At 33.9% G+C, this 25,332-nt stretch overlaps 4 protein-coding genes across 6 annotated transcripts; 1 reads left to right on the top strand and 3 right to left on the bottom strand.

Moving 5' to 3' along the window:
- Positions 1-1,147: 1,147 nt before the first annotated feature.
- Positions 1,148-8,831, bottom strand: LOC8287068 (acyl-CoA-binding domain-containing protein 4). Its single transcript, XM_002512366.3, has 18 exons — positions 8,319-8,831; positions 7,752-7,822; positions 7,206-7,269; positions 7,050-7,121; positions 6,693-6,887; positions 6,509-6,586; positions 6,044-6,154; positions 5,835-5,901; positions 5,693-5,754; positions 5,112-5,251; positions 4,477-4,603; positions 4,287-4,401; positions 3,789-3,877; positions 3,133-3,216; positions 2,865-3,053; positions 2,588-2,743; positions 2,306-2,365; positions 1,148-1,728 (listed from the first exon to the last, which is right to left on the bottom strand). The coding sequence occupies exons 1-18, from the start codon at positions 8,478-8,480 to the stop codon at positions 1,543-1,545; spliced, it is 2,028 nt and encodes a 675-aa protein (XP_002512412.1). The 5' UTR covers positions 8,481-8,831; the 3' UTR covers positions 1,148-1,542.
- A 1,649-nt stretch (positions 8,832-10,480) lies between these two features.
- LOC8287067 (lysine-specific demethylase JMJ25) lies at positions 10,481-17,363 on the top strand. Of its 3 annotated transcripts, none has more exons than XM_015715102.3 (14): positions 10,481-10,756; positions 11,602-12,198; positions 12,335-12,477; positions 12,555-12,654; positions 12,779-12,911; positions 13,008-13,062; positions 13,363-14,041; positions 14,171-14,500; positions 14,934-15,368; positions 15,470-15,542; positions 15,760-15,845; positions 16,411-16,530; positions 16,682-16,752; positions 17,034-17,363. In XM_015715102.3, the coding sequence occupies exons 2-14, from the start codon at positions 11,668-11,670 to the stop codon at positions 17,131-17,133; spliced, it is 2,856 nt and encodes a 951-aa protein (XP_015570588.2). In that variant the 5' UTR covers positions 10,481-10,756; positions 11,602-11,667; the 3' UTR covers positions 17,134-17,363. The 3 variants fall into 3 exon arrangements, with proteins under 3 accessions (XP_015570588.2, XP_025011911.2, XP_025011912.2); XM_025156143.2 differs by having other exon boundaries at positions 16,411-16,557; XM_025156144.2 differs by lacking the exon at positions 10,481-10,756 and adding an exon at positions 10,856-11,403 and having other exon boundaries at positions 16,411-16,557.
- Positions 17,364-17,560: 197 nt separating this feature from the next.
- On the bottom strand, positions 17,561-18,936 carry LOC8287066 (psbP domain-containing protein 7, chloroplastic). Its single transcript, XM_002512364.4, has 3 exons — positions 18,440-18,936; positions 18,077-18,302; positions 17,561-17,996 (listed from the first exon to the last, which is right to left on the bottom strand). Exons 1-3 carry the CDS (start codon positions 18,744-18,746, stop codon positions 17,684-17,686), a joined length of 846 nt encoding a protein of 281 aa, XP_002512410.2. The 5' UTR covers positions 18,747-18,936; the 3' UTR covers positions 17,561-17,683.
- A 1,326-nt stretch (positions 18,937-20,262) lies between these two features.
- On the bottom strand, positions 20,263-24,525 carry LOC8287065 (zinc finger protein GAI-ASSOCIATED FACTOR 1). Its single transcript, XM_002512363.4, has 3 exons — positions 23,915-24,525; positions 22,412-22,808; positions 20,263-21,390 (listed from the first exon to the last, which is right to left on the bottom strand). Exons 1-3 carry the CDS (start codon positions 24,147-24,149, stop codon positions 20,481-20,483), a joined length of 1,542 nt encoding a protein of 513 aa, XP_002512409.1. The 5' UTR covers positions 24,150-24,525; the 3' UTR covers positions 20,263-20,480.
- Between the last annotated feature and the right edge of the window lie 807 nt (positions 24,526-25,332).

Genomic DNA, 25,332 nt, shown 5'->3' with positions numbered 1-25,332 from the left:
AAGTACATAGGTGTAACTTAACTATTATTTTATTTTTTAAATAGATACTTGATTGATTTGAATTGTGATTAAAATAAGTTACAAGATTTTCTTTTATATGTAACCCTAATTCTTTAGTAATAATAATTAATCAGTTTATTGCAATTTAATTTAAAAATACTTCAATAATAATGAAATGAATATTTATACTAACGAGTGTTTAATCAAACTAAAAACCCAATCAATCTGAAAAATCCAACAAAAACTGAAAAAAATAAATTGAGTTGAAACTGTCTTATGTCGGAGATGGTTTAAAAATGTCTAAAATCGAGTAAGAAAGGGTTGGATCCGGTTTTAAATTTAAAAAATATAGTAAAACATGGTCCAACCCAATATAAAATTAAAAAGTTTAAATAAATATATAGGACATGACTTTTTATTTACGAAATTGTTCTTTTTGCTAACTCATAACTTTTTCTATTATATTGATGGTTGAATATTGTAAAATATTATATCTTTTTTACTCAAAAAAATTTTCATCAACTTGGATGGTTTAATTAAAATGAATATATAAATATAGTATTAGTTTTTAACTATTTAGAATTGATATTGTCTCATATAGTATAAAATTGCTAGCTATATTAGTGATTGTATATTATAATTTTGTGCTTACTATTTTACATTGTTAACGGGGTTTATTTTTATATTATATTTTTTAAAATCGGATTTGATTAAAAATTGATAAATTCAAATTTATTAATTTTTCAATTTCAAATATTAAGTTTGGCTTTAAATAAGTACAACCCGATCAACACAATTTGAATTAACATATAACTTGATAAATCCGATTTACAAACACCACTAATTTTACTAGGTTGGCTATTTACGATTCTTCATTTTAAGTTTATCATCTTGACGAGGATACTCTTTTTTGGGTTACTATTCTAAAAAATAAATTTAAGTAAGCATGAAGCATGCTAATAGTGCATCACAGAAGTAAGGCTTCATCACGCATTATACATGATGACAATGTTTGTTATGGGAGCGCATCTTCTTTTTATTAATCCTTGAGATCATTGAGTATAAAATCTTATAATCAGGTTTTACCAATAACATACAGTAAAAAATGATGGGCAATAAGCACTATTGCAGCCAAGGAAAATAAAAGTAACAACCAAAAACAGCTCCATTATAAGACACAAAATCTGTATTCGCACAAAAGTTAAATGTCCAGAAATCAAGCTAAATCATTAATAAATATCTAATTGAATAATGATAATCATAACCTATACTTCATTCCAATTCTATTCACTTCAAATACAAGACTCTGTAAAAATTGGAGGCACAAAAAATATTGCAGCAACAGCCGATAGTAAACTACATGACTTAAACTACAGTATGTAAATATTCCTGCAAAACCCCCCCATCCCGGCTCCTTCTGGCCAACAAGAACTTGATATCTTTTATTTTCCATCATGGAAAGAACTGCGCTGAGTAATACAAAAATTGATCAATAAGAAACAATCTAATGACAACCACTTCAAAAATACGCTTCAACCAAGTTTAGGCTTCGTCTTCTTTCTGGCCTGGGGTTCCAGCAAGCCAACCCCACACCCCGCTGGAGCCTTGCCTCTGTCTTGCATTCAAGGCAGCTTGTTCAGAAGCAGCCTTTTGCCGCTGCAAGAGTTCTAGTTCTTTTTGTAGTGTCTCCATTGTTTGAAGCTTTTGTCTCAGTTCTGCCACATCAACCTGTTGGTTCAAGGAGCAATTAGCATGTACAGATTCCATCTCACATGCAGGAAAAAGATTGATTCTTTCTGAAGCTCATCCTATTTTAAACGACACTAAGTTGAAGCAATGAAAGCCAACATGGAATACCATCAGGCAGCCTAAGATACTTGAGGAGGCCGCTGGAGGCTTTCAATTAACACAGGATGGTCAGGAGCTTGTCTGATTTTACTTCTCATATCAGGGGAAAGGAAAAAAGAATACCTTCCATTCATTACCAATCACATTAATAATTTCATTGGAGTATCCTTTCTCCACTATCCAACAGCCAGTAACTCATTATTTATACATTTATTTGATACTGAAGAGTGCTTCTTCCTAGTTGATCTCCTTAATTGGGAGACATACAGGATTGGGTAACACTAGAACACTTTAACGAACATATATCCATATAATTAGTAATTCTTCATGTAAGTGATGAAATTAGTGATATTAAATAACAATCTTTCTAATGTTGCCAGCGTTCCATATAACTGCCCACAATCAAAGTGCAGCAAGGAAGAAAAGAGAATACGCACATAAAATAGCTAGAACATACCTCTAATTTAAAACATCTAGACTGCTCTGCAGCAAGTTGGCTACGCACAGATTGGAGCTCCTGAAATGCCAAGAAACAGATTTTAGTTATTGAAAAGAAAATAAAAGAATTTATGGCATTTGATGCGAGAAGGGGAAAAATCATATTTCCCCCAATGTGCATATGATAAATTAGTGAAAAGCAGATAGTTGATGAAAAGCAGATAGTTGATGATTGGAGATGGCATACAAGAATGGAAGAGCTTTAAGATTTATAAGAAGTCAAAATATATCTGAAGGTTACCTTATAAAGGTCAGTATTACGAGTCTCAGCTTCAGCTAATTCCTGCTTTAATTGTAGAGTTTGAAATTTTTCCTTGCTAAGCGATGATTCCAATTCTTCTTTTTCTGCCTTCAAAGTTGCTAAGAGATGTTCACTGGAGACTTCACCTTTAGATTTCTGAACAAAACTCAAAATATAAAGTACAGAGGTACTATTAATATAAATAATTACACATGAACGGAGTGTGAAATTCTATATCTGCAGTCAAATAAAATGACATTTCTGCAGTTCGGCGTACCATGGGCTCTGGATCAACATTGTCCATAACAATTTCCCTTATTTTGCCTTCTTGGCCTGCTTCAGACTCTGATTCCAAATCTCTAGTAGCATTTGTAGCATTATGTACGGCAGAAACACTATCAGGCACTGGAGTCTCTATAATCTTTGATTGCAGGGTAGACTTGTGGCTTGGTTTAAGAACATTTACCTATCAGTAACATCAAAATCAGAAAGAGGGAAAAGTGCGAAGAAGAAGCTAGACTAAAAGAAGTTAAATGACAACTAACATCATTGCTGTAACGCCCATTGTATCCCCCAAATGATACAAGAATATCTTCACCATTATAGGAGCTCACCATCAAACTTAAGCCCTGCAATAAAAACAGTCATATTAATCCCACCACTGCACTGCCTCATAGTGAAAAACAATTTAATAGGTAGAAAAGGCCAGCTGCATTCTATTTAAAAGGCTTATCTATTTTCTACAGTCCACCTCAAGACAATGAGAAATTTGGTAGGACAAATTTCCAAAAATACAGAACTTTCAGAGGAAAAATAGCACAAAATAGTAATACTGACAACAACAATTGTTCTATGATGATTTTAGACATACATCATCATAGACAACTGTAACTGAAGAATTTAGCTTTTAGATGCATTTAGATCATAATCCTTCCCAGACCCCTTATTACACTGCACCATTTTCATTTATGTTAAACTCGAGTACATATTAGTTGCTATTTCCAATTATCGAATAGCTAACGATTTACAGGGACATATATAAAGCTTTAATCAGGTTCAATATCCTTGACACAAAATTTAGATCCTCACTATGCAAGTCAATGAACTATCCTACTTTCAGGTTTCCAACAATTTACATGACAGTACAAATTTCAAGTATCACTGCATACAGCTTTAACAACAAAACATTCTCGCAAACTACCTCACTGGCAAGAGGAACACGGCCTTCAACGGAAGTTACAACAGACCAGACGAGTGTAGACATGTTGAGGACAATAGTCTCAGAGACCCCTGTGCAAATTTAACAAAAAAATTGTAGACATTTATATTATATCATATGAAGTATTAGATGGTTACAATGCACCTTAAGTAACTCAGGACTACCACCCATTTTTTTTAATTGATTACTATCAAATCATCCCTAAATCTCAAACTGAACAGAAATATGAAGCTTCTTCTAATAAATCATTCAGGCATCATTAATTAGAGCTGTGGAACTGAAAATATCTCCATCAAACACATAACCAGAACAAATAAAGTGATTTATGAGCAGATAGGAACAGAACAACTTCTCAGTGTCTTCTATCAAACCTATCACATCCATATCAAACCTATTGATGCAGAAACCATTTCAATTCCTATCGCTGACTACTGGAGCATAAAGGATTTCTATTAAATGCATGAGCTGAAAAATTCATACCACTCTTGTTGTCACCACCACCAGCAATAAACCAATTCTCTCCGACTGTCACACCTGCATGGCCAGCCCGTGGACTTGGTAATTTTCCTTGTTGAGTGGGTCTTGTCCATTCCATCTGAAAATCCATTGCAAGACATCAATAACATTTCAACTGCACAAGATCAAAAATTGTTGAGATGATTTATCTTACATTTTTCGAATCAAGCACATGCAGATCATTGAAACAAGTAGCATGAGAACCACCGCCAAAAATAAGAATGTAGCGCTCTGCATGAACTGCAGCAGCATGATCAGACCTTGGAGAAGGAGGTACGCCACTACAAAATAACAAGGATAAATTAACCAACAAACTAGTTCTCCCCAAAACATATTGAATACCACTTAGTTTCAAGTTTCAACTCAAATCATGTACTTATAAATTAAATCTTAAGATTCAAGTTTGAAATTTGAAACATGAGATGCGGTGCAGTATAGTAGTGAATACATAATTGGTTCACTTCTGAAATTCAAATCCTACTAATATGGAAAAAAAAAAAAAGAACTAGAAAAACCATTGCAAAAACTAAAAAGAAATTTCTTTACAGGACCACCACTCAGCAGAAGAACCCAAACACCTCATATCATCAATAGTTGATCTTTCTCAAGCTCTAAGACTCCATCTATTTTTCTCTAATTTGCATTACTGCCTAATTGTCCATTAACAGCCTCCGTACAACCTTCATTATTCCTCGTCCATGACAATTGACAAATGAAAAAGATGATATGCAACAGGCTATACAAAAGAGGTTAGCATCTTAAATTGCCAGAGTCCCAGAGTCATCTTACACAGCATCAATTTCATCCCAGGTCATGCTTTCTAGGTCAAGAATGTGTAAATCATTCAAGAGAGATCTCTTTGCATCTTGTCCACCAAAAATCACTAAGCTTGTCCCAACAAGTGTAACAGATTGCCCACCGCGTGAGACCTACAACGCAATAAATGTAATGATTGCCATATTTTGCTAAATAATTGAGTAATTAAGAAATCTTTGAAGGGAAAGCTACCTTGTGTGTAAATTATTCCTATGTGGTTCACAACCATGTTTCTAAAATCCCACATCCCACTTAATTTCAAGTTTCACCACTTCAAAAAATTTTAAACATTTTTTACTCAAAGTCCTGCATGGTAAATTAAGGAGTATAGAATTTGGTCTTTCACTTTCTTGAGTGCTACAAGAATCTCCAAAACCAAGAGCAGCTCCTCCAGACTCCAAAGTAGAAGAGTAGAGGGTAAAGACATCAATTTCTTTATTTCCGTTCGTAGATGTTTCAGTTAAAATATAAGACAAAAGATCAACTATAGAAAGAAAAAATGTTTCTGTTCATTTCATACAGTGTGGTCTATAGAAGATGTATCAATTACTTACCGGTGGTTTCCCATATGTCTTTAAGGTTGACCATGTACGAGTTTGCAGATCAAATACCTTCACTGTCATGGACAAGGAATAAAACATAAAAGCAAGTACTTTGACAATCACAGTGTAGAACATTTATAATAATTCATTGTACCCTGCATATATTCAGATGGATCCTTGGTGTGTCCAGCAATTGATAGAAGCTTATTCTCCCAAGATATCTATGAAAACACAGAAACGCACTTTTATCCGTTACATCACTAGATTAGTTAAGTTAGTAACCAAGGTTATCCAATATCAAGCACACTTGTTGTGAGACTCATGCTTTCACAACACATAAAAAGAAATAAGTTGAATACTAACCAAGGAATGACCAGCACAAGGGGTTAATGTAGGTGAAGATTTTGATTCATTTGACTCAGCCTCAACCTTAGCATCAACCTTTGACCAACTCCAACTTCTCAAATCTAGAACCTGCATTGTGCTCCAAACTTTGGAATAAGTTCCTTAAAATTAATGTTGATAGAGGAAGAAACAAAGAGTTTGCTATTTTTTTTCAATGGTAAAGAACTAAGTCTAAAAAATAATAAAAAATAGAGCCTGTAAAATAAGTAATGTATAAGAGGGCAAAAGTGCTTGTAAGATAGGAGCATGAATTCAAATGCTCAGAATATTCCAGCATTTACTGAATAAACAGACAATGCATTTCACAAGCAGTCAAATTACAAGAAATTCCATTGCTAGCATTTGATACTTAATTCCTTATGCAACAATAGCACTGGAGTCTATGAGGCAGCCTGCAAGCATAAGTGGAGATAATCTTCTTACATGTAGATCATTAAGATAACGGCCATTGTGGTTTCCCCCATATATATACATCTTATCTTGAACAACTGCTGCTCCATGCTGACAAATATCAAGATATGCTGTTCAGAGGAAAGGAGTTCCTACAAAAATGATAATAACAAGAAGAATTCACATAATTTAAAAATAGTGAAAGTCATGCAAAAACCTCATAACGGGCTTTTGGGCGTTGACCAGATATTGGAGGGGTAATCCATTGATCATAGACAGCAACCGAACCAAGGCCTTCTGAGACAACATCTTTATCCTGGGTTTCTATGACATTTCCATTCTCACTGGAAATGGTCTTCGTCTCTGGATAAGAGTTTCCATTCTCGACGATAGATTCAACTTTGGGGTTATGCTACGGCATGCAAAATATATCCATGAATATGTCATTGAGATTCTTTACATATTTCAATATGCTTCACATTCTACTAAGTAGCAAATGGCAGTTAAAGAGACATTAAAAGTTTGAAATAATGCATCACCAACAGAAATGAAAATTAACTCCATGTGCACTTACATTCAGTTGCATGTCTACAACAGGCTCGGGAACAGAATTAGATGCTCTAGAATACCAACCTGGATCTTCTTCCTACAGAATAATTACAGAAAAAGATTCAACCTGTACTTTAAACAAGCTACAGAAATATAACCTGAAAATTCCACTGCTATAAACCTCCAATATCTTCACAAAGAGGCGCATTGCTTCTGTGGAAGCCATGTTGCCAAGCCCTTGCCAGCTGCATGCACTAACACTTTCAGAACAACTTTCAACAGTGTAGACAAAGAATACTCTACTTTAAAAAAATAACTGAGATACAAACATGTTGCATATCAGACTTGTAAAATGCTTTTAGCGCGTTAACTTTATATAAGAAAATTATAAAGTTGGGCAGTTATAAGAACATACACAACAATCCGTTTGAGTTTCTTAATTGTACACTGTTACAATTGCTATTTTCCATACTCCAATGGATTGCCCAAATTTCTGCTAAAAAACATTTATTTTATATTTTGTGCAGATCATTTTATCCTACCAAGTTTGTTTCCATTTTCCTCAGTATATTGCTCCTAAGTCCATAACATACATATTTACAAAATCTAATGGGCTACGAAGAGTTGCAGATCTCTCATTGAAGTAGTTGCCAATCATAGATATGTATGCAGAATTCATTGGGAATGCACGCATGAACTGTGACTCATTAAGCATGAGCAAACGGACCTTTTCCATTTGCTTAGCTCTACAGCTTTCCAAGTGCTGGGTTTTGGTGCACTACACGGTCCAATAGTAGCCTGCAATCACATAGTAACCAGCAAATCCCCGTTAAGCCCCGTAATCTCGTTCAGAAACTGAAATACCACCTCAATACGGGCGTGCACATGCACAGATCAGAAAGCAAACACCAACATAGCAATCCGAAATTATCAACTTAAACTATCAAATATGCAATCTTAAACCAACCAGCGGTTGTTTGCTGGAGAAAAAAAAAAAAAAGGTGACTTTGAATACAAAAACCATATAACTCATTTAATTTGGCTGCAATTAAATCACGTGTCCTGCCTATACCGCATATCCCATTAAGACTCCTCTAAAACTAGATCCACCAATAGTCTGCACTCAAACAGCTCTAACAGAAGCAGCATTTTAATTATAATTAACACTTAATATATATATATGTAAAGAAAAAGATAACGTCAATGCTGTTAATGCCGATAAAAGATCGCGCTAAATCACGAAATGCGGAAAGTAATTGGATCGGGAATAAGAAAACTGAGAATTGAGAGCTACCTGCTGATACAAAGCGTACAGGAGTAAAGCGGTGTCGCTTTGGAATTTAGAAGAAACGGTACTGCTAGCAGAATCAGGAGATCCATCGAATCCAGCATATGTAGCCGCTGCATAGAATCGCTCCGGGTATGCGAGGCCAGAGCTTGCCCTCGCCATAGCCATTTCACTCGCTTTTATTTCTCTGTTTGATTGTTTCAGATTTGATTTGAGGACTCAGAAATGAGTACGTTTGTCAGGCGTGTGTTTTAAGGTTCGAAAGTGAAAATCAATAATAATGTTATTGAAAATGGTTTCTGTTTGGGATTTGCTTATTATATAAACTGTAATTTAATTCCATGGCGTAATTGGGTATTCTAATAATTCTGTTTCTTTTTCTGAAGCTCGTGATTAGATCTTGTTCTTAATTTTCATGATTCAAAAGGGTGAAAATGCAATTTCGGGGAGTTATGTTTGCCTCCCTGGGGGTATAAGATTATTGCATTTACCTCCTTTTTTCATCGCAATATGAGAAATTGATTTGCGTCACCGTAATAAGTTCACCGACAGCCCCACATGAAATATTATTGCTTTTTTCAGCGAGTGTCGAAAGGTTTTAGACGCATGAATTTTTGTAAATGTGGCATTTAGTATACAAATTAATATATTAGTATTTTAATCGAGCTTAGACTTAGATCTAAGATCATCAAGTCTAGTTGATATTTGTTAGGCTTTTGAACATGTGTATTAGAATAAAATATATTATTATAATGTTTAAACATGAGAAAAAATGAATTCAGTTAGCAACCATTTGATTTGTAGTGAGCAAAAGAAAAAAAAAATAAAACTTTGAATGTAGGATAGGCTTTAGAGAATATACTAGTTATTAAAATCTACTACTTTAAACTGACTAAAATATCATTAAAATTAATCAATAATTTTATATATAATTAATTTAATTTAATATATTTTTAATTTTAAAATAATTAAGTAGTAATTAGTATAATTTAATCCTATTATGATTTTATGTACATTCATAATGTTATAAGAAATTGATAAATTATAACATCATACTATATATAAATTTATAAGAGAGTTCGAATAGTTTAATTTAAATTTTTATAAAAATTGAAGATAAAAAATCATTAGGAAAATAAAAAAAAATTATGTTATATTTGGTTAAAATCTATAAAATAATTTATTTTATTTTAGTTAGAAAATAAAACACGAGAGATAAACTAAAATAGAAATAATAAAATTAAGTGAGATTTTTGTATCATATAATATATTGACTTACTATAATGTGGAATTCATTTGAAAATCTTATCTATCTTATTAGAATTTAGTTTAGTTATAACAAAATTCATATAAATTTAATTATATAAAAAATTAAATTAATTTTTACATCATTTAAAGTATATAAATCTTAAATTCACAAATGTACGTGGATTGCAACCAAACACTATATTAATTTTATTTTATTGATAGATTGTGTTTATTATTATAGTACTTCATTATATATAATTGCAAGTAAATTATTTCAAGTGGTCAGTATTGTTATCATATTTTAAACTAATTATATATTAAATTATTATAAAACACACACACATAAAATTGAGTATTTTTATTATATTTTTAAGTTATATATTTTATCGATAAAATTTTTAAAATATTTTGAGTTCAAACAGTTCATTATTTTTTCTTGTTAGTGAATTTAAAATACTATATCAAGCAACATAAAAAAATATTATCTAAATATTTATTTATTATTTAATATTTTATATTAATATTTTACTACTGACCCACAGAAAATAGTTAATAAATATATTATATACTAACTTATAAGATATTTTTATATTATAATTTAATAATAATAATAATATATATATGTATAAAAAAAGAAAAAGGCTGTCTAAGCCCATGAAATATCCGGATGGAGCCGGTGCCCGGGCCGGGAAGAGGTCTACTACGTTTCCCAATGTTTGACATGTGTACTTGCTTGCTTTTAGGACAATACTACCATCAGATTTCGCCGATAATTAGGTCTCAATAGAGTTTCAGACTTTCTCAAATTGCCCCCGAATACTTTAATTTATTTTAATTTCCGCCTCTAATAAGTTTGACAGTTCACACTAACATCCTTCTCCTTAAAAAAAAAGAAAAGAAAAGTACTTGCAGAGGTAAGTTTAACAGCACAGCAGGCTTGAGTTCATGAGAAACACAGTTGTCTGAAACTTAAAAAATAGGGAGAAACAGAAAATTTAGAATAAAATAAAATAAATAAAATAAAAACAGGCCAAGGCCAGACCAGACTAGACCAACCCGAGTCCGTCCATTGAATTCTGCGAACTCCTAAATCCTAAGCAGATTACAATATCCCGCACGCTTCTCCTTCAGTTGTTTTACTTTCTTTGCCACTACTTGCACTTCCAATTCTCTATGTGAAACCCTAGACTCCTCAGGTTTTAGACCTTTTTTTTTGTTTGCTTCTTCTGTCTCGAGATTTTGTGTAATTGTTGAATTTGTTTTTCTAATTTCTGATCTGAAGCTATCTATTGATTTAGAGAAAGCACTTCTTTTTTTTTTTTTTATCTAATTGCGATATTTTATGGTTAATTAATTCGTTATCTTAAGTTAGGTGCTTATATCGTTTGAGGTGTGTAACTGTAATGAATTGATCGTCTAAGGTCTCCGCTTTCTTGCATGTGTTGATAAATTGCTTACCTTCATCAATTGTATTAATTGTCTCTTCGTACACGTGTACATGCATATATGCGTGTTGCTTGTCTCTCTCATGTGTTTGTTGCTGAGTTTTTATGCATAAAGCAATCTGGTGCTTTTTAAGCTGTGATTTTAGCGTTATAGTTGTTTACATATAGTGCCTTATATATATATGAGTGAGAGAGAGAGAGAGAGAGAGAGAGAGACAGTAAAAAAAAAAAGAATAACTTTATGCTCTTTGACATATGTAGAGAACTCAGAAATTGAATTGTTAGTGCACTTCTGCCGTTGCTTCTGTTATTGTTATTAACAGAACGTATGCAACTCTTATCTTGTGGTTGATGTGACACCACGGTCTACAATATGTACGAGTCTTGGGAAAATTCAAGTTAAGATTCAAGAATGATATGTTTTCTGGTTGTCCAATTTCATGGAATGTTGCATGATGGCTTAATTTTGGGGTGCTCAGCATTTTGGCATTCTTAAACATTAGTCATCTATTAGAAATTTTCTGTATGTTGTTTTATTTTTGTGTCTAACAACACCTGGATTATGATTTGTAATGGGGTTCAATGTGCTTTTTCAGATTGGTCTTATGAGCACAAACCTGGAGTGTTTTATCTCTGTTGTATTTAATTCCACGTGATATATAATGGATAACCCACGATCAGCTTCCGGGAATGGCGAGGATAATGTTGGTATTCCAGATGATTTACGTTGCAAGAGGTCTGATGGGAAACAGTGGAGATGCACTGCCATGTCTATGCCAGATAAAACAGTTTGTGAGAAGCATTACATCCAAGCAAAGAGGAGGGCAGCCAATTCTGCTTTGAGAGCTAGTTTAAAAAAAGCTAAAAGGAAATCATTGGGTGAAACTGATATATACTTGGAGAGTAAGAATGATGATTTCGATACGCCACTCGCGAGCATGAAGGTGGAGGATCATCCCCTTTCAATTTCAACAAAGAAGTATAAAGAGAAGACATCAAAAAGTCAGGTTCAGTATTCGCCTGAAACACCTGTAAGGAGTCTGTCTATGCGCAATTCTCTAAAGCCAAATGATGATTTGCAAAGAGATCCAGAGTTTGAAGAGAATTGGAGGTCGTATAAAACACCAACCCTTTCTGCAATGGATTCATCCAGGAGTAGATCACAGAGGAGCTTTGATGCCAGTGCTATGACGGTTAGCAAATTGCAATCACGTTTTGATGTTTTATTGTTATCATATTTGTTCAGTAATACAATGACCTTTATGTCCTGTTTGGTTCCTTATCTCCTGCTTTAGTATGTCAATGCTGAGATGAACAAGTTACTTTCAGGAATACTCTGATGGGAATACAAATTCCTCTGAAGATGCTGGAGGGCAAACTTGCCATCAGTGTCAAAGAAATGATAGAAACAGGGTAATTTGGTGTCGCAGATGTGATAGGAGAGGCTTTTGTGATAGCTGTATTTCTGCATGGTGAGGTTAACTTCTTAGGCAGATGTACTTACAATTCCAAGTCACAAGCATAACGAAATAAAGTGCTTTACTTCTAGGTACTTGGACATTTCACTGGAAGAAATTGAGAAGGTTTGTCCTGCATGTCGTGGTATTTGTAATTGCAAGGTGTGCTTACGAGGGGATAACATGGTAAAGGTATTTCTTTCCCAGAATTAAAGGGGCCCTTCACACTTCTACAGCATTTTGCTATATATATTTAGTGATAAACTTTTATTATCATTTTTTGTAGAGGAATAATGTTGTCTTCCATGAGTTGTAGGTAAGAATACGAGAGATACCTGTTCTAGACAAGTTGCAATATCTCTACTGCCTACTGTCTTCAGTGCTTCCTGTAGTTAAGCAGATCCATCATGAGCAATGTTCTGAAGTAGAATTGGAGAAAAAGCTTCATGGTAGAATGATTCTGATATTCCTATGGCATCTAGATTTAAGCTTTTCTACTTAGGACATTTTTGTATCATTTCATCAATTGGGGTTTATGCTTTCAGGAACTGATATAGATCTTGTCCGGGCCAAATTGAATGCAGATGAGCAAATGTGCTGGTAAGGGCACTTATAGCTGCTTAGTTAAGTTGCAGTAGAAATAGTTAATTTTCTAGTTTTACAATGTGTTTGTGATATTAGTTACAATGCAGCCAGGGGGTTGGTCTTTCTTTGTTGTAAACAATCTTAATATTTGAATCTGGAATTCATGAATCTCATTCTGCTGGAAATTTCTGTCTATTAGTTCATAAGGCTGTTTATGCATCTGATTTCTATGTGGGTTTTACTGCATGGTGTATAAGTATCATGGTGCTTCTTTTTTTCAAGAAATGCAGTTCATAGCGGTGTGTTTCCTTGCAGCAATATATGTAGGATACCCATCATTGATTATCACCGGCACTGTGCAAATTGCTCCTATGATCTGTGTCTTCATTGCTGCCAAGATCTCCGGGAAGCATCAGCATGTGGTGCAGTAGATAATCAAATGGGTGGGGGAAGTCAAGACAAGGAGGCTGTGCTGAAGCAAGTGAAGAAATCCAGACAAAGACTTAGTTTATCAGATAAATACCCTGAATGGAAGGCAAACCATGATGGCAGCATTCCTTGCCCGCCAAAGGAGTATGGTGGCTGTAATTATTCATCATTGAATTTAAGTCGCATTTTTAAGATGAATTGGGTCGCAAAATTGGTGAAAAATGTGGAGGAAATGGTCAGTGGCTGTAAGGTCTGTGATGCTAGCACTCTGCCAACATCCGGGTTAAAGGATTCTGCACTCTATCTGTGTGCTCACAGGGATGATAGTGATGATAATTTCTTATATTGTCCATCATCTGAAGATATTAAAGCCGAAGGGATAAATAATTTCAGGAAGCATTGGGTCAAGGGTGAGCCTGTGATTGTGAAGCAGGTATTTGATAGCTCATCCATCTCAAGCTGGGATCCAATGGTTATATGGAGAGGAATTCGGGAAACATCAGATGAGAAATTGAAAGATGAGAACCGAATAGTGAAGGCAATAGATTTTTTGAACTGGTCTGAGGTGCGTTCTGCTATGTCTATTTAGGTTTATGGTCCATTGCTATTTATGTACGTCAGTAATTTAATTGGCGTTGTCTGTTAACTGATGTCACTCTGATCTCTTTCATATGTGATTTGATGTGATCCGCAGGTTGATATTGAACTTGGTCAGTTTATAAAAGGATACTCGGAGGGGCGAATATGTGAAGATGGTTCGCTACAGATGTTGAAGTTGAAGGATTGGCCTTCCCCCAGTGCTTCTGAAGAGTTTTTATTATATCAGAGACCCGAATTTATCAGTAAACTGCCCTTACTTGAGTATATCCATTCAAGGTTGGGTCTTCTAAATGTTGCTGCGAAGTTGCCTCATTATTCCTTGCAGAATGATGCTGGACCGAAGATTTATATATCTTATGGGACCAATGAGGAACTTGGCAGAGGTGATTCTGTGACCAATCTCCATATCAAAATGCGTGACATGGTGAGCACTCATTTATTTGCTAAATTGTATACTTCTCCTTTTCCTTGAAGTTTGATTGTACCTGAGCACCAGAACTTAGACTCCTAGCATGAGATTTATAATTATTTGATACTTGGTCGTCTACAAGATATGACTCTGTTATGAACTAAAATCTTATACACACTAGAGGTGTGGAACTTTACTCTATCAAATTCAGTTTTATATGATTCAGTTTTATATCGTTTTCTGCATAACTTAGACTCTGGATTGTGAAAAGCACTTGGAACTTGCTTGGTTTCCTGTGGAAATCATCCCTGGTTACATTATGCCCAGTGCCCACAGAGCCTAACGGATTTTTTGATTTTTATCCTTATCCTTTTTCACCCTCTTTTAGTCTAGGACCCGAAAGTAGTAATATAATAATGCGGATTGGAATTTGGTGACTTCTGTGCAGGTATATCTATTGGTGCATACACATGAAGTGAAGCAAAAAGGTTTCGAGGGGAATGAGTCACCCGATGAAGATACGAGCTCGGGTGAGGGAATGTTGCCTGACTTATCACTTAGTGGGCACAGTGTACAAACTGAAACAGAGGCACCTGCAGATGAGGTTGAGAGAATGGAGGAAGATCAAGGAGTTGAAACTCCAACTAGAGTTGGTAAGGTGGAGAGAATTGATGATCAAAGGGCTGAAACTAATACTAGAATTGAAGATGTTGAGAGAATAGAGGATCGAAAATCAGTGGAAGGAAGTGAAGATATCTCTGCGGTGACTCGTCCAGGAGTCCATTGGGATGTCTTTCGCCGGCTGGATGTTCCAAAATTAATTAGTTATTTGCAAAAACACTCTAAGGATTTCGGGAAGCCTGACAATGTAGGAAGTCCATTGGTAAGTTTATCTACCTGGTCTTACAAGATTGCTTTTGTCTTTAGGTTAACAATGATGGCTTCATTAAATGCATGCTACTGACTATTTCATATGGATTCCAGGCGATACATTCTCTTTGTGATGGAGCAGCTTTCCTGAATGGGCATCATATAAGTAAATTAAAGGAAGAATTTGGTGAGAAATGTTGTCACCATTTCCTTATAAAACAGCTTGCATTTTTATGGGGGAGCAAATTATATGACCTTATTACTTGAGTAGCATATCTTTAATTTGAAACTTTTACTTGCTGCATTGGAAATCTACAGCCTAGTTGTTGATGTGCTTTATAACAAACCCTTTATACACAATATATTTTTTGTCTAAATGGAAATTGTGATTCTTCCTCTATTAGGAGTTGAGCCATGGTCATTTGAACAGAAATTGGGGCAAGCTGTCTTTGTCCCTGCTGGATGCCCTTTTCAAGTGAGGAATCTTCAGGTGAGCATTTTGATTGACAGCCTTCCATTTTTTGCACCTATCTATGCTTCTAATATGTTATCATATCTTAAAATCTTGACTTTTAAATAATGTAAACATATATTAATCTCTAGTATTTTTTTTTAACTTCCAAATGATTGGGTTCAAATGGTATCACTCTTTCTATGGTCTATGATTTACTTATTTTTATATCATGCATCATGCCTGTAGTGTGGAAATTGAACTTATGCTTTCTCCATGGAATCTATCAGTCTTTTCTATTAACATATTAAAGACCTCAGGGAGTGGTAATCGACAGGGAAAAGCGTGATTACTAGAGAGAGCTTGGGCAGTAGAAAAGGTTTTTGTCATCAGAGAACAAGCTTCATTTACTAGACAGAAAAAGTACATTTCAAAAATTAAGAAAAAGAAAGAACAAAAAATGAAATAATTGTGATTCATTATAAAGTTTCTTGAATTAATGGATGGGATTTAATCTGAGCTGTTTGTGTACTTAATTTAGAAGTCCAGGTGAAACTCCATAGCTGTTTATTTAATAGTTTTATTTTCTTCCATACATTTGCAGTCCACCGTTCAGTTGGGTCTTGATTTCTTGTCACCTGAAAGTGTGAGCGAGGCTGCTAGGTTGGCTGAGGAAATACGCTGTCTTCCAAATGACAACGAAGCAAAACTTCAAGTTTTGGAGGTTAGGCAAAGGGAATTTTCCTTAAATGTATTAAATACTTCCTTTTTCTTCAAACTATTCTGTTTGTCTGTGACTTTTCTTCCAATTGCTTATTCCTTATCCTATTTTGTCACGGTAGATTTTCTTAAATTTCTATGGGGTTTTGATACAGGTGGGAAAGATTTCTCTGTATACTGCCAGTTCAGCCATTAAGGAAGTCCAGAAATTGGTACTCGACCCTAAGTAAGCAAATTATTCCTAAAATTTGCCTGCACTCCTTTTAGCAAAGGAAAGAAATACAAAAATTTGTAATTACATTGTTCCATTGGCTGGGTGGTTGCTGTCCTGGGCCATTAGCTTAGAAAAATTGGGTTGGAAGTCTAGACAAGTGGGATTTGCTTAGGATTACTTTATACTATGCCCAAAACATTTTGCCAACACTTCTGTCGATTCTGTAACATCCATTTTATCCTTTTGTGTATCTTATGTTGTGGAATGCTAAAAGATTTCTATTTCTGTTGCAGACTGGGAACAGAGATTGGATTTGAGGATCCTAATCTAACTGCAGCAGTTTCCAGTCACTTGGAGAAGGTTTCTAAGCAAAGAGAGATAGGCTGTGCTTGAATTAGACCGCAGTAACTGTAATTTAGATGTAGGAAAATTAATTTCCAAAGTATCTGCTGTGGTGCTTGACGGAATTTATAAAATGTATAAATATGTTAATATGTAATATTGTATCATTAGCGCCTCTCGAGTTATAGCTGTATGATATTCAAAATCAGTGCCATGCATTTGAGACATTTTGGCACTTGTAATGTCATTCGAGATAAATGAAATAGAATAGTTTCAGGTCATTTTTGCTCAAGAGTGATATGGACATTTGATGATGTATATTATCTTTTCTCAATAGGGTTATGGGTACTGTAAAATTCAATCCCTGTCAGGGGTTCCATCTTAATCTAGTTGTACCTGGGGGGTTTGAAGCTAATCAAAATGCAGCAATACATTCAGAAATCTGTACTGATTACTAGGTTATTTGACAGGTTTACCGTTTACTTGCATCGATTTCTTTTTTTCATTAATGTTGTGAAACAAAACCGTTAGGACTAGCTGCCTCAGGACATGAGACTGCTGGAATTAGACAGCCTGCGTACTGCATCTTTTAGTGTTTGTATCAAGATAAGAGTGTGAATGATTCAGCAATTCTGCTGAAGTCTGGTGAAACCTTTTGCCACGCTGATTCTGGTGCTTGAGCATTTAGAGTATACAACCTGCCATCCCTAGTACAGCAAACTGCTACGTTATGCCTTTGAAATGAAGGGCTTTCAACTCTGAATTCCAGCTCGTAGTAGTTTACATTCCTCAAGGAATCCTCCCTCAATCTTGATTGTACCAAGCTTCCTTTTACGTCCGGCCGTCTTCCAGATGCTGTGATTGTCTTCACCACGGCTTCTCCCACTTCCTCCGGTCCTCCAAACGCTTCAATCCTGCAATGGAAAGCAAAAACAGACTTGAGGACACAGCAGTTCTAACATTTCAAAAAGTAAAAGAATTGAGCAATACTCACGAGAAATCAGGAGGAACTGGTGACACAATTACACTAACGTTGAGCTCACCACTAGAACCAGGTGGACCAAACGCAACCACAGGTTCGTTTATATTCTTGCGCCGCCTATCACTGGACTTGGCATTATTCAAGGGAGGTGGATCAAGTGATCGCTCAAATTCTTTCTTCTCTGCTGCTCGATACAGTAGAGTTTGGTCACCAGCCCAACTTGCTGGATATATAAATTCTGTTCCCAAAGCACACGAAGAAAGAACATTCAGAAACACACAAGTAGGGAAATGTTTGCTCTAAATCTCTCTTTTGCGACCGATCGGAAACAAAACATGTAATTTACGTAACGGTGACTTACTATACTATACTAACCAAATCCTTCATTTGTTTGAATACAACGGCTATACCCTTGAATCGGATAAAGCACATCCAGCTTAAGGTTCCTGCCACTTTCCGGTGATAACCCGAGAAGGGAACTTGTAATACCACCAAAATTTGCACCGACAGCCACTAAGGAAGCTGACCCAACACCCACGAATAGCCGCCTCCTAAATGTCGATGCCAAAGGTGCAAATTGCTCTGCCGGAGGCCTTGGCAGTTCCTGGAAACTGTTTTTATTTTCGCCTGATGATTGTGTCATGTAAATCCTTTTGCATGCATGAAAATAATGCAATGCCATGGTCTATGTTGCTTCAATAGTACTTTTACTTGTTTCTGAGATTAACACATATACTTTCTTTCTTTCTTTCTTCTTTCCCTTTTTGGTTATTTTGATGAGCATGAAAAATTCTAGCGTGGAGTAAGAAAAGTATTATCTAATTTTCGGGTGGTTCTCAATTTTCTGCTTAGAAGAAAGAAAATGCTCAAGAGCCACACAATTTCCTCCGCGAGTCATGTCTCCATATATTGGGCCATGAAAGAGAGAATTCCTTTTAGGCTACAACTAGACGAACCTTGATTAAGATGGGCTGAGATTAGCTCGAATTAGTGGCTGAATTTTCTTGGAAATTTTCCCCATTGCTAGACATCTTGGAAATGTATGGATCCTAACCACGAGATGATAAAATTATTTTGGAAAAATTACAAAAATATCTATATTTTTTTATTTTTTTATTTTTTTATAAAAATACAGTGCAATTTTTTTATTTTTACTGTGTAAAAATATAAAAATTATGGTTTTTTATTTTTTTAGTTTTTTTTGATAAAACAACCAAAAAAGATAAAAAAAAAAAAAAGGAAAAGGCTCAAATTTGCCTCTAACGTATAACCACTGGTGCAGATTGGCCATTCAAGTTTTCTTTTAGCCAGTTGCATACAATATCTCGCCAAACGGAGTTTTTAAGCCCCTCTTTAGAACGGAGCTGAAGAACGGAAGAAACTTCCGTTAAATGCAACTGAGGTGGCAAATGGTGAACTCTCCATCATCATCTCTCCTTCTCCTTCAGTTACCATTTGCCACCTCAATTGCATTTAACGGAAGTTTATGTGCTAAAAACGAAGGGCCAATCTACACCAGTGGTTATACATTAGGGGCAAATTTGAGCATTTTCCCAAAAAATAATTATACCTTATTTTTAGAAAGAAAGTTAAAAAAACAGTTTTTTTGAAAAGAAATTACAAAATAAAAATGATTTTTTTAATTAATTTTAGGATATTTTTTAAAAATATTTAAATTATTTTAAATAATATTTTATCACCGGCAAAAATCATAAATTTATTAACTTTCAATATTCATTGAAAAATCTTAAAAGATAGAATTAGTATAATTAACTTGGAATGATTTTATCAAAGATGGACGGCAGTTATCTTTTTTTCTTCTTTGTGTTAATTAAATTTTAACAAATATATTTGACTTTAAAATCTGGATAACATTTACTTTTACATTACTAAAGCATTTTACGTTTACACAAGAGAAATTGGATTTAAATCTTGGTCCAAATTAAGCATATTATTTAATTTTGAAAATGAAGGTAAGAGCTTACCTCATTTTCATAAGATTTTTCAATTCAAAAAACTTTCCTAATCTTGCAACGAATATAAAAATATCGAGATGTCTTTGTCTGGATTAATTTATATTCTTATATTAGTTAGGCAGATAACTTATTAGGCTGCCGTCTGAAGAGGATGTTGATACAAATATGAGCCTATAATTAATCATTTAGGTCTCCAACAACCCTTTACAATTTGATAACAAGTTTCCAGAATATCTATATTTTTATTAAGACTTCTACATACTCATACTGAATTGCTATTCTTTTTTTATGCCAAAAATCCTCATCATCTTGCTCTTTAGCAAGAGAAGTACACTTGGAGAGGTTATCAATGGCTACTAATAATATCTAGGGGAAGAAGAAGTAAGAAATTACAAAGAAAAAGCTCAACTTATTACAAGGATTATTTTCTTTTTCTTATTTCATATATCCCATACCGGTTTCTCCAATGCTGCTTGTTGCTCGAAGTGAACCAGTGGATGATGGCCGATTCCTATAAATTCCATTTCTGGTTTCTGCTGTACTTCATGGATACTCCTTTTTCTTGATCCTCCTACACCTAAGAAATCAACAGTCATCACATCTCCACTAAATCTTGATAACCCACTTTGATTATTTCCTCCATTACCGAAGAAGCTCTTGTTATTGCTGCTTTCTTGCCCTTGAATCTTGAACAATGCACTGTCTTGGTGATCTAAAACTCCATTAAACATGCCCTCGTTCGCATTGAAAAACTGACTGACATAGCCATCACTGCTTCCTATCTGGTCATTTTGCGTCTGAACCGAAGCAAATGTTGAGGGTGCCATGCTAGTAATAACAAAGCTCTTGTGCGTCATAGGATAGTTCAGGTTATTACTACTTGCAGTTGCACCCATTTGAGCTGCTTTTTGTAGCAACGCAGTAGCTGACATTGATGCCGAGCTAGCCAAATTCCCCTTTCTTTCAAAGATTGATGCTGAACTTGCATTTAACTGAAGGGAAGAAGAAGAAGAAGAAGAATTTGAGACAGCTGTTCTTGCACCGCCAAGAAGGCTAGCAGTGCTGCTTGCAGACAAGGTTCCTGATGGGAGTTTGGCAGGCGTTGGCATGAGTTCATGAGGTAAAGATAATGGGATTTTGATGTCTACATGATTAAAGTTGGACATTATAGAAGATTGATCTTCGCTACTGTTCTGGTTGTTGCTGTTGTTTATAGGCATGGACATGAGGTTGGTCACTTGGACTTGTAAGCTTTGTCCAATGTTGTTGGGTGCTAATCCTTGGTTTCCTTTGTTATTTTCTTCAGTTAGGGCATCACAAAAAGCCCTATGAGTAATGAAGCTATCCCTCCTGCATGATAAACCCAACTCTAACCTAATTAATTAATAAGTTAATTAAGCAACAACATATAACTTTAATTAAAAATGTAATTAAGAACAATTACTACCCAAGTATTGCTGTTTTATACTCTAAATCTATACTAACTTACTGCATGGATTATTCTGGGTTATATAATCTAATTTATGGACCCTTAAGTGTAGCCAGTTAGATAATAAAATATAGTTAATTGTGAAAAAGGAATAAGAATCCACAATCAACCTTAATTTAATGAACCGCACAAAGACTTTGATGCTTGAACTAGTCGTGTTGAAGATTTGTTTTTATTGAGTAAAAAATGTAAATTTAAAAGAAAGAATGATCAAAGACTTTAAGTAAAATAATGATTTCATAATTGCACATTAGTCAAACATAGACTCCAAAATAAGTAAATTAAAAAAAGGAAAAGGAATTCCAAAATAAACACTTTCAACAATTAGGAGAGACAAATAAGGAACAGAAAAAAAAAATAAATTCAAGAGATATATATCTGTTATTTTTCATTCGCAAGTTTAATGAGTGGAAAAAGAAAGAACAATAATAAATATTTATTATCCACTAACATTTAAAAAAAAAATTAAAATATTACTATTATATTCTCTAACCCTTTTTTATCCTAATTTTATATCTCTTAAGAACTTTCAAACATAAGAAAAGATTAAAATTTCTTTTTATTTTTTTTTTGTTTGTGTTCCATTTATTAACTAATATCCTTTCTTTTTCTATCTATTTAAACTTTTTAAACTATGGAGCCATAGAGGGACCCCCATAATTTTAAAAAATTTAATTCTATTTTTTGTATATGATTTTTAATTTTTTTAGTTTATTCCTTCTTGATTTTTTTTTTAAATTTTTAATTTTATTATCATTTTCATTGTTTTTAAAGAAATTTCAATTTAAATATCATTTAACAAGAGATTAGCTGAAGCAACTAGAAAGCATCTTATAAAAGAAATAAATAAATAAATTAGGTTGGTTGGTTATGTAAATAAACCTGGAGAAAATGGTGCCACAGTCACATTTATACTCCTTGGTGCCGCAGGTCTTTGCGTGAGCTTTCCAATCAGATTGCACTGCATATTTCTTTGAGCATTTATCACATTTCCATTTCTTTTCACCATGTTTTCGACTAAAATGCTTCTTGATACCTGTAAGATCTCCTAATGCTCGACCCGGGTTATGATGAACACACGAAGGTTCTGGGCAAACATAAACCCTTTTCCGGATCTCAGTGCTTGTTCTCTGCTTAAGCTTCCATGGCAGATTGTGCCCTCGCCGATGCAACTGAAGATTCTGGTCTCTTTGGAAACCTTTGTTGCAGATTTCACATACAAATCTGTTTGTAGCCAGAAGTGTATTTGGTGATAGAGCAATAACTTCTGCATTAGGGTCTGCATAAACATAAATCAGACAAGTGGGTGCAAATTTATCGAAATATAATTTGTATAAAAATTTATTATCCGCATAATTTCGTAATAACTAATTAAATATTAATAAAATAGGAACAAAACTGACTGGAGTAACGATTAATTATTACACGACCATACTCTTAATTTATAGTTATACATAAAAGTTCATGCAATTTACAACGGAAATTATTTGATTAGTTAAGTTTTTAAATCTTAGGCACATTAAATAGTGTTACAGATAAGGAAAAAAAAGAAAGAAAAAACCATGTGAGTGAGAGAGATAGTCCATGAAGGAATATATGTTTACCGTTAAAGACAAAACCAAGGAAAAAGGAAGGAGGGGTCAAGCCAAGCAAACAGTGATCAATGCAATTATTGAGATCCTAGCCAATAATTGAACCCCCTTCAACCACTTATATATATATATATATACATACACACACACCACTTATTCACTATTTTTCTAACCTTACAGTCTTTCATATTATGTATACATACATTGTATAAAATAAATAGCGATGCGTGAGGGAAAAAAAGAAAAGAAAAGAAACGAAAAGACATACCGACAAAGAAAAGAGAAAAAGGGATTCAGACAACTGCAAGTTATTTTATTGCTATCTCGATTTGAACTGAATCTGTAACCACATATATATGCTTCTTCTTTTTGTTATAATCCAAAAAGATTAAGAGAAAATTTATATATTACAATATCATGAAAGAAGCTTCATTCATTAACTTTACTGTATCCAGAAATGTATTAGATCAAGCAACATAATACATGACTAAAAAGAGATTAATTTAAATAGAAGTACAATAAGGGGCATGGAATCTTCTGCTTATATGATTACTTTTTCTTTAAAGGATCTTCCATATATATACTAAGAATCTTCAAGAACTAAATAGAACATAATAATCTGATGAAATTACAGAAGACATTTATGCTTACGAAGGTATGATTAATAGAAAAGAAAAACACCACAATGTTAAAGAAAGACAAGACAAGTCTGAAAATGAAAACAAATTGAAGAAGTATTAAAAGAATTTAAGTTGAAGAAATAATTTGAAGATATATATATATATATATATACCTGGATTCCCAGGTAAGTTTCTTTTCTTCTTAACTGGTGGGGGTTGCAGTTGTTGAGTGGCGGTGGAGCCATTGCTGTTAGCAGCAGTATTAGTAGTAGTAGTAGTAGTTGAATTGGCTATGGAGTTTAAGTGATGATTTAGAATAAGTTCTTGTTGTTGTCCTTGAACTTCTTCTCCAACACCAGCAGTATTCCCAGAAGAGAAACTCCTACCTTCGCCTGTGATATTTGACATTGAAAGAAGAAGAACCAGAAAGAAAAGAGCAGAAAAAAAAAAGTGATATCTATTGAAATAAAACCCTTTTGTCTTTCTTGATTTCTTTCTTGTTCTGTTTTTTGGTTGATCTTCTTCTCCACCAACCTCTCTTGTTTGCTTTTGATTTAATTGATGCTCCCTAAAGGAAGATATATTGTCTACTAACAAAACAAAAACAAAAAAAAAAAAAAAAAAAAGAAGAAAGAGAGATAGAGAGAGAAGTTATGGGGGAGATTGGTGTGGCTAGAGGAGGACAAAAACCAGGAAAATCTGCTTCATTTCTGGTGGAGAACTAGAAGATAGTGAAGTTCTTCTTGCTGTCCTAAACAAACATAATAACAACAGATCTTGTTTTTGTATGTGTATTCTAAATAAATAATATTACTATATCTTTCATAATCCTACTGTTTTCAAATGCCCCTAGCTTTCTTCGATATTACTGAGTTGCCCTTCCTCAGTTTTCATATTCTTTTTTTTTTTTTTTAAGAAAAATAAAAAACAAAGGGAATTTTTATTTATTCACTTTACTTTTGGAAAGAAAAGAAAAAACTATAATCTAAAAAGGCAATGTGCTAAAAAAGAAAAGACCTTTTGCTTCCCTCCCTAAGCCACAGAAAGAAGAAGAAAAATAAAATAATAAGAAGCAAATAAGGAAAAAGTAGATGTGGACAAATTAATTTCCTAAATGTCCTTTTGGACGTGTTGTCTATTTAATATAATTACTTTAGGAATCTTTATGTGTTTTAATTTGGGTTAAAATCGAATCCACTATCATATATTATATATTTTTTGATAAATAAATTAATCAATTCCCGTTTAACAAGTTTAAATGGGTACTCGGAATTTATTTAATATTAAAAATTCATAAATTAAAAAAAAAACAAATAATATGAAAAAATACGAATTTAAAGGCCCAAAGAATTAAAAGTTAGTCCAAAAGTGACTGATGTTACATCAAATTTGTTCATTTCGATCCTTAACCCGCTTTCTATATAATTAGGCTAAAAAAGATAAATTATGAATAAAATCTTGTAAATGTAAAAATTGCCGGTGAAAGAATTTGGTCGATAAAGTCTTTAAGTTTAAATGAGATATGGCAATAGCTAGAGTATCATTTAAGTTGACTTTAAATTAAATTAAAATAAATGTATCTAAATTTATA

Source organism: Ricinus communis, chromosome 10 (assembly GCF_019578655.1).
Source record: "Ricinus communis isolate WT05 ecotype wild-type chromosome 10, ASM1957865v1, whole genome shotgun sequence".
Lineage (NCBI taxonomy): Eukaryota > Viridiplantae > Streptophyta > Magnoliopsida > Malpighiales > Euphorbiaceae > Ricinus > Ricinus communis.
The sequence above is the reverse complement of the archived record's forward strand: the minus strand, read 5'-3'. Positions and strand labels throughout refer to the sequence as shown.

Excerpts from the sequence above, each read along its gene's own strand:
- LOC8287066 (XM_002512364.4), bottom strand. The coding sequence starts at position 18,746 with ATGGCATTGCATTATTTTCATGCATGCAAAAGGATTTACATGACACAA. Across the intron at positions 18,303-18,439 it reads TCAAACAAATGAAGGATTTG|AATTTATATATCCAGCAAGT; the intron begins GTTAGTATAGTA and ends CTTTGGGAACAG. Across the intron at positions 17,997-18,076 it reads CCAGTTCCTCCTGATTTCTC|GATTGAAGCGTTTGGAGGAC; the intron begins GTGAGTATTGCT and ends TTTCCATTGCAG.
- LOC8287068 (XM_002512366.3), bottom strand. The coding sequence starts at position 8,480 with ATGGCTATGGCGAGGGCAAGCTCTGGCCTCGCATACCCGGAGCGATTC. Across the intron at positions 7,122-7,205 it reads TCTTTGTGAAGATATTGGAG|GAAGAAGATCCAGGTTGGTA; the intron begins GTTTATAGCAGT and ends ATTATTCTGTAG. Across the intron at positions 3,054-3,132 it reads ATGGGCGTTACAGCAATGAT|GTAAATGTTCTTAAACCAAG; the intron begins GTTAGTTGTCAT and ends TGTTACTGATAG.
- LOC8287067 (XM_025156143.2), top strand. The coding sequence starts at position 11,668 with ATGGATAACCCACGATCAGCTTCCGGGAATGGCGAGGATAATGTTGGT. Across the intron at positions 15,846-16,410 it reads TTCAAGTGAGGAATCTTCAG|TCCACCGTTCAGTTGGGTCT; the intron begins GTGAGCATTTTG and ends ATACATTTGCAG. Across the intron at positions 16,753-17,033 it reads AAATTGGTACTCGACCCTAA|ACTGGGAACAGAGATTGGAT; the intron begins GTAAGCAAATTA and ends TTTCTGTTGCAG.
- LOC8287065 (XM_002512363.4), bottom strand. The coding sequence starts at position 24,149 with ATGTCAAATATCACAGGCGAAGGTAGGAGTTTCTCTTCTGGGAATACT. Across the intron at positions 22,809-23,914 it reads AAACTTACCTGGGAATCCAG|ACCCTAATGCAGAAGTTATT; the intron begins GTATATATATAT and ends ATGTTTATGCAG. Across the intron at positions 21,391-22,411 it reads TGTGGCACCATTTTCTCCAG|GAGGGATAGCTTCATTACTC; the intron begins GTTTATTTACAT and ends TTTATCATGCAG.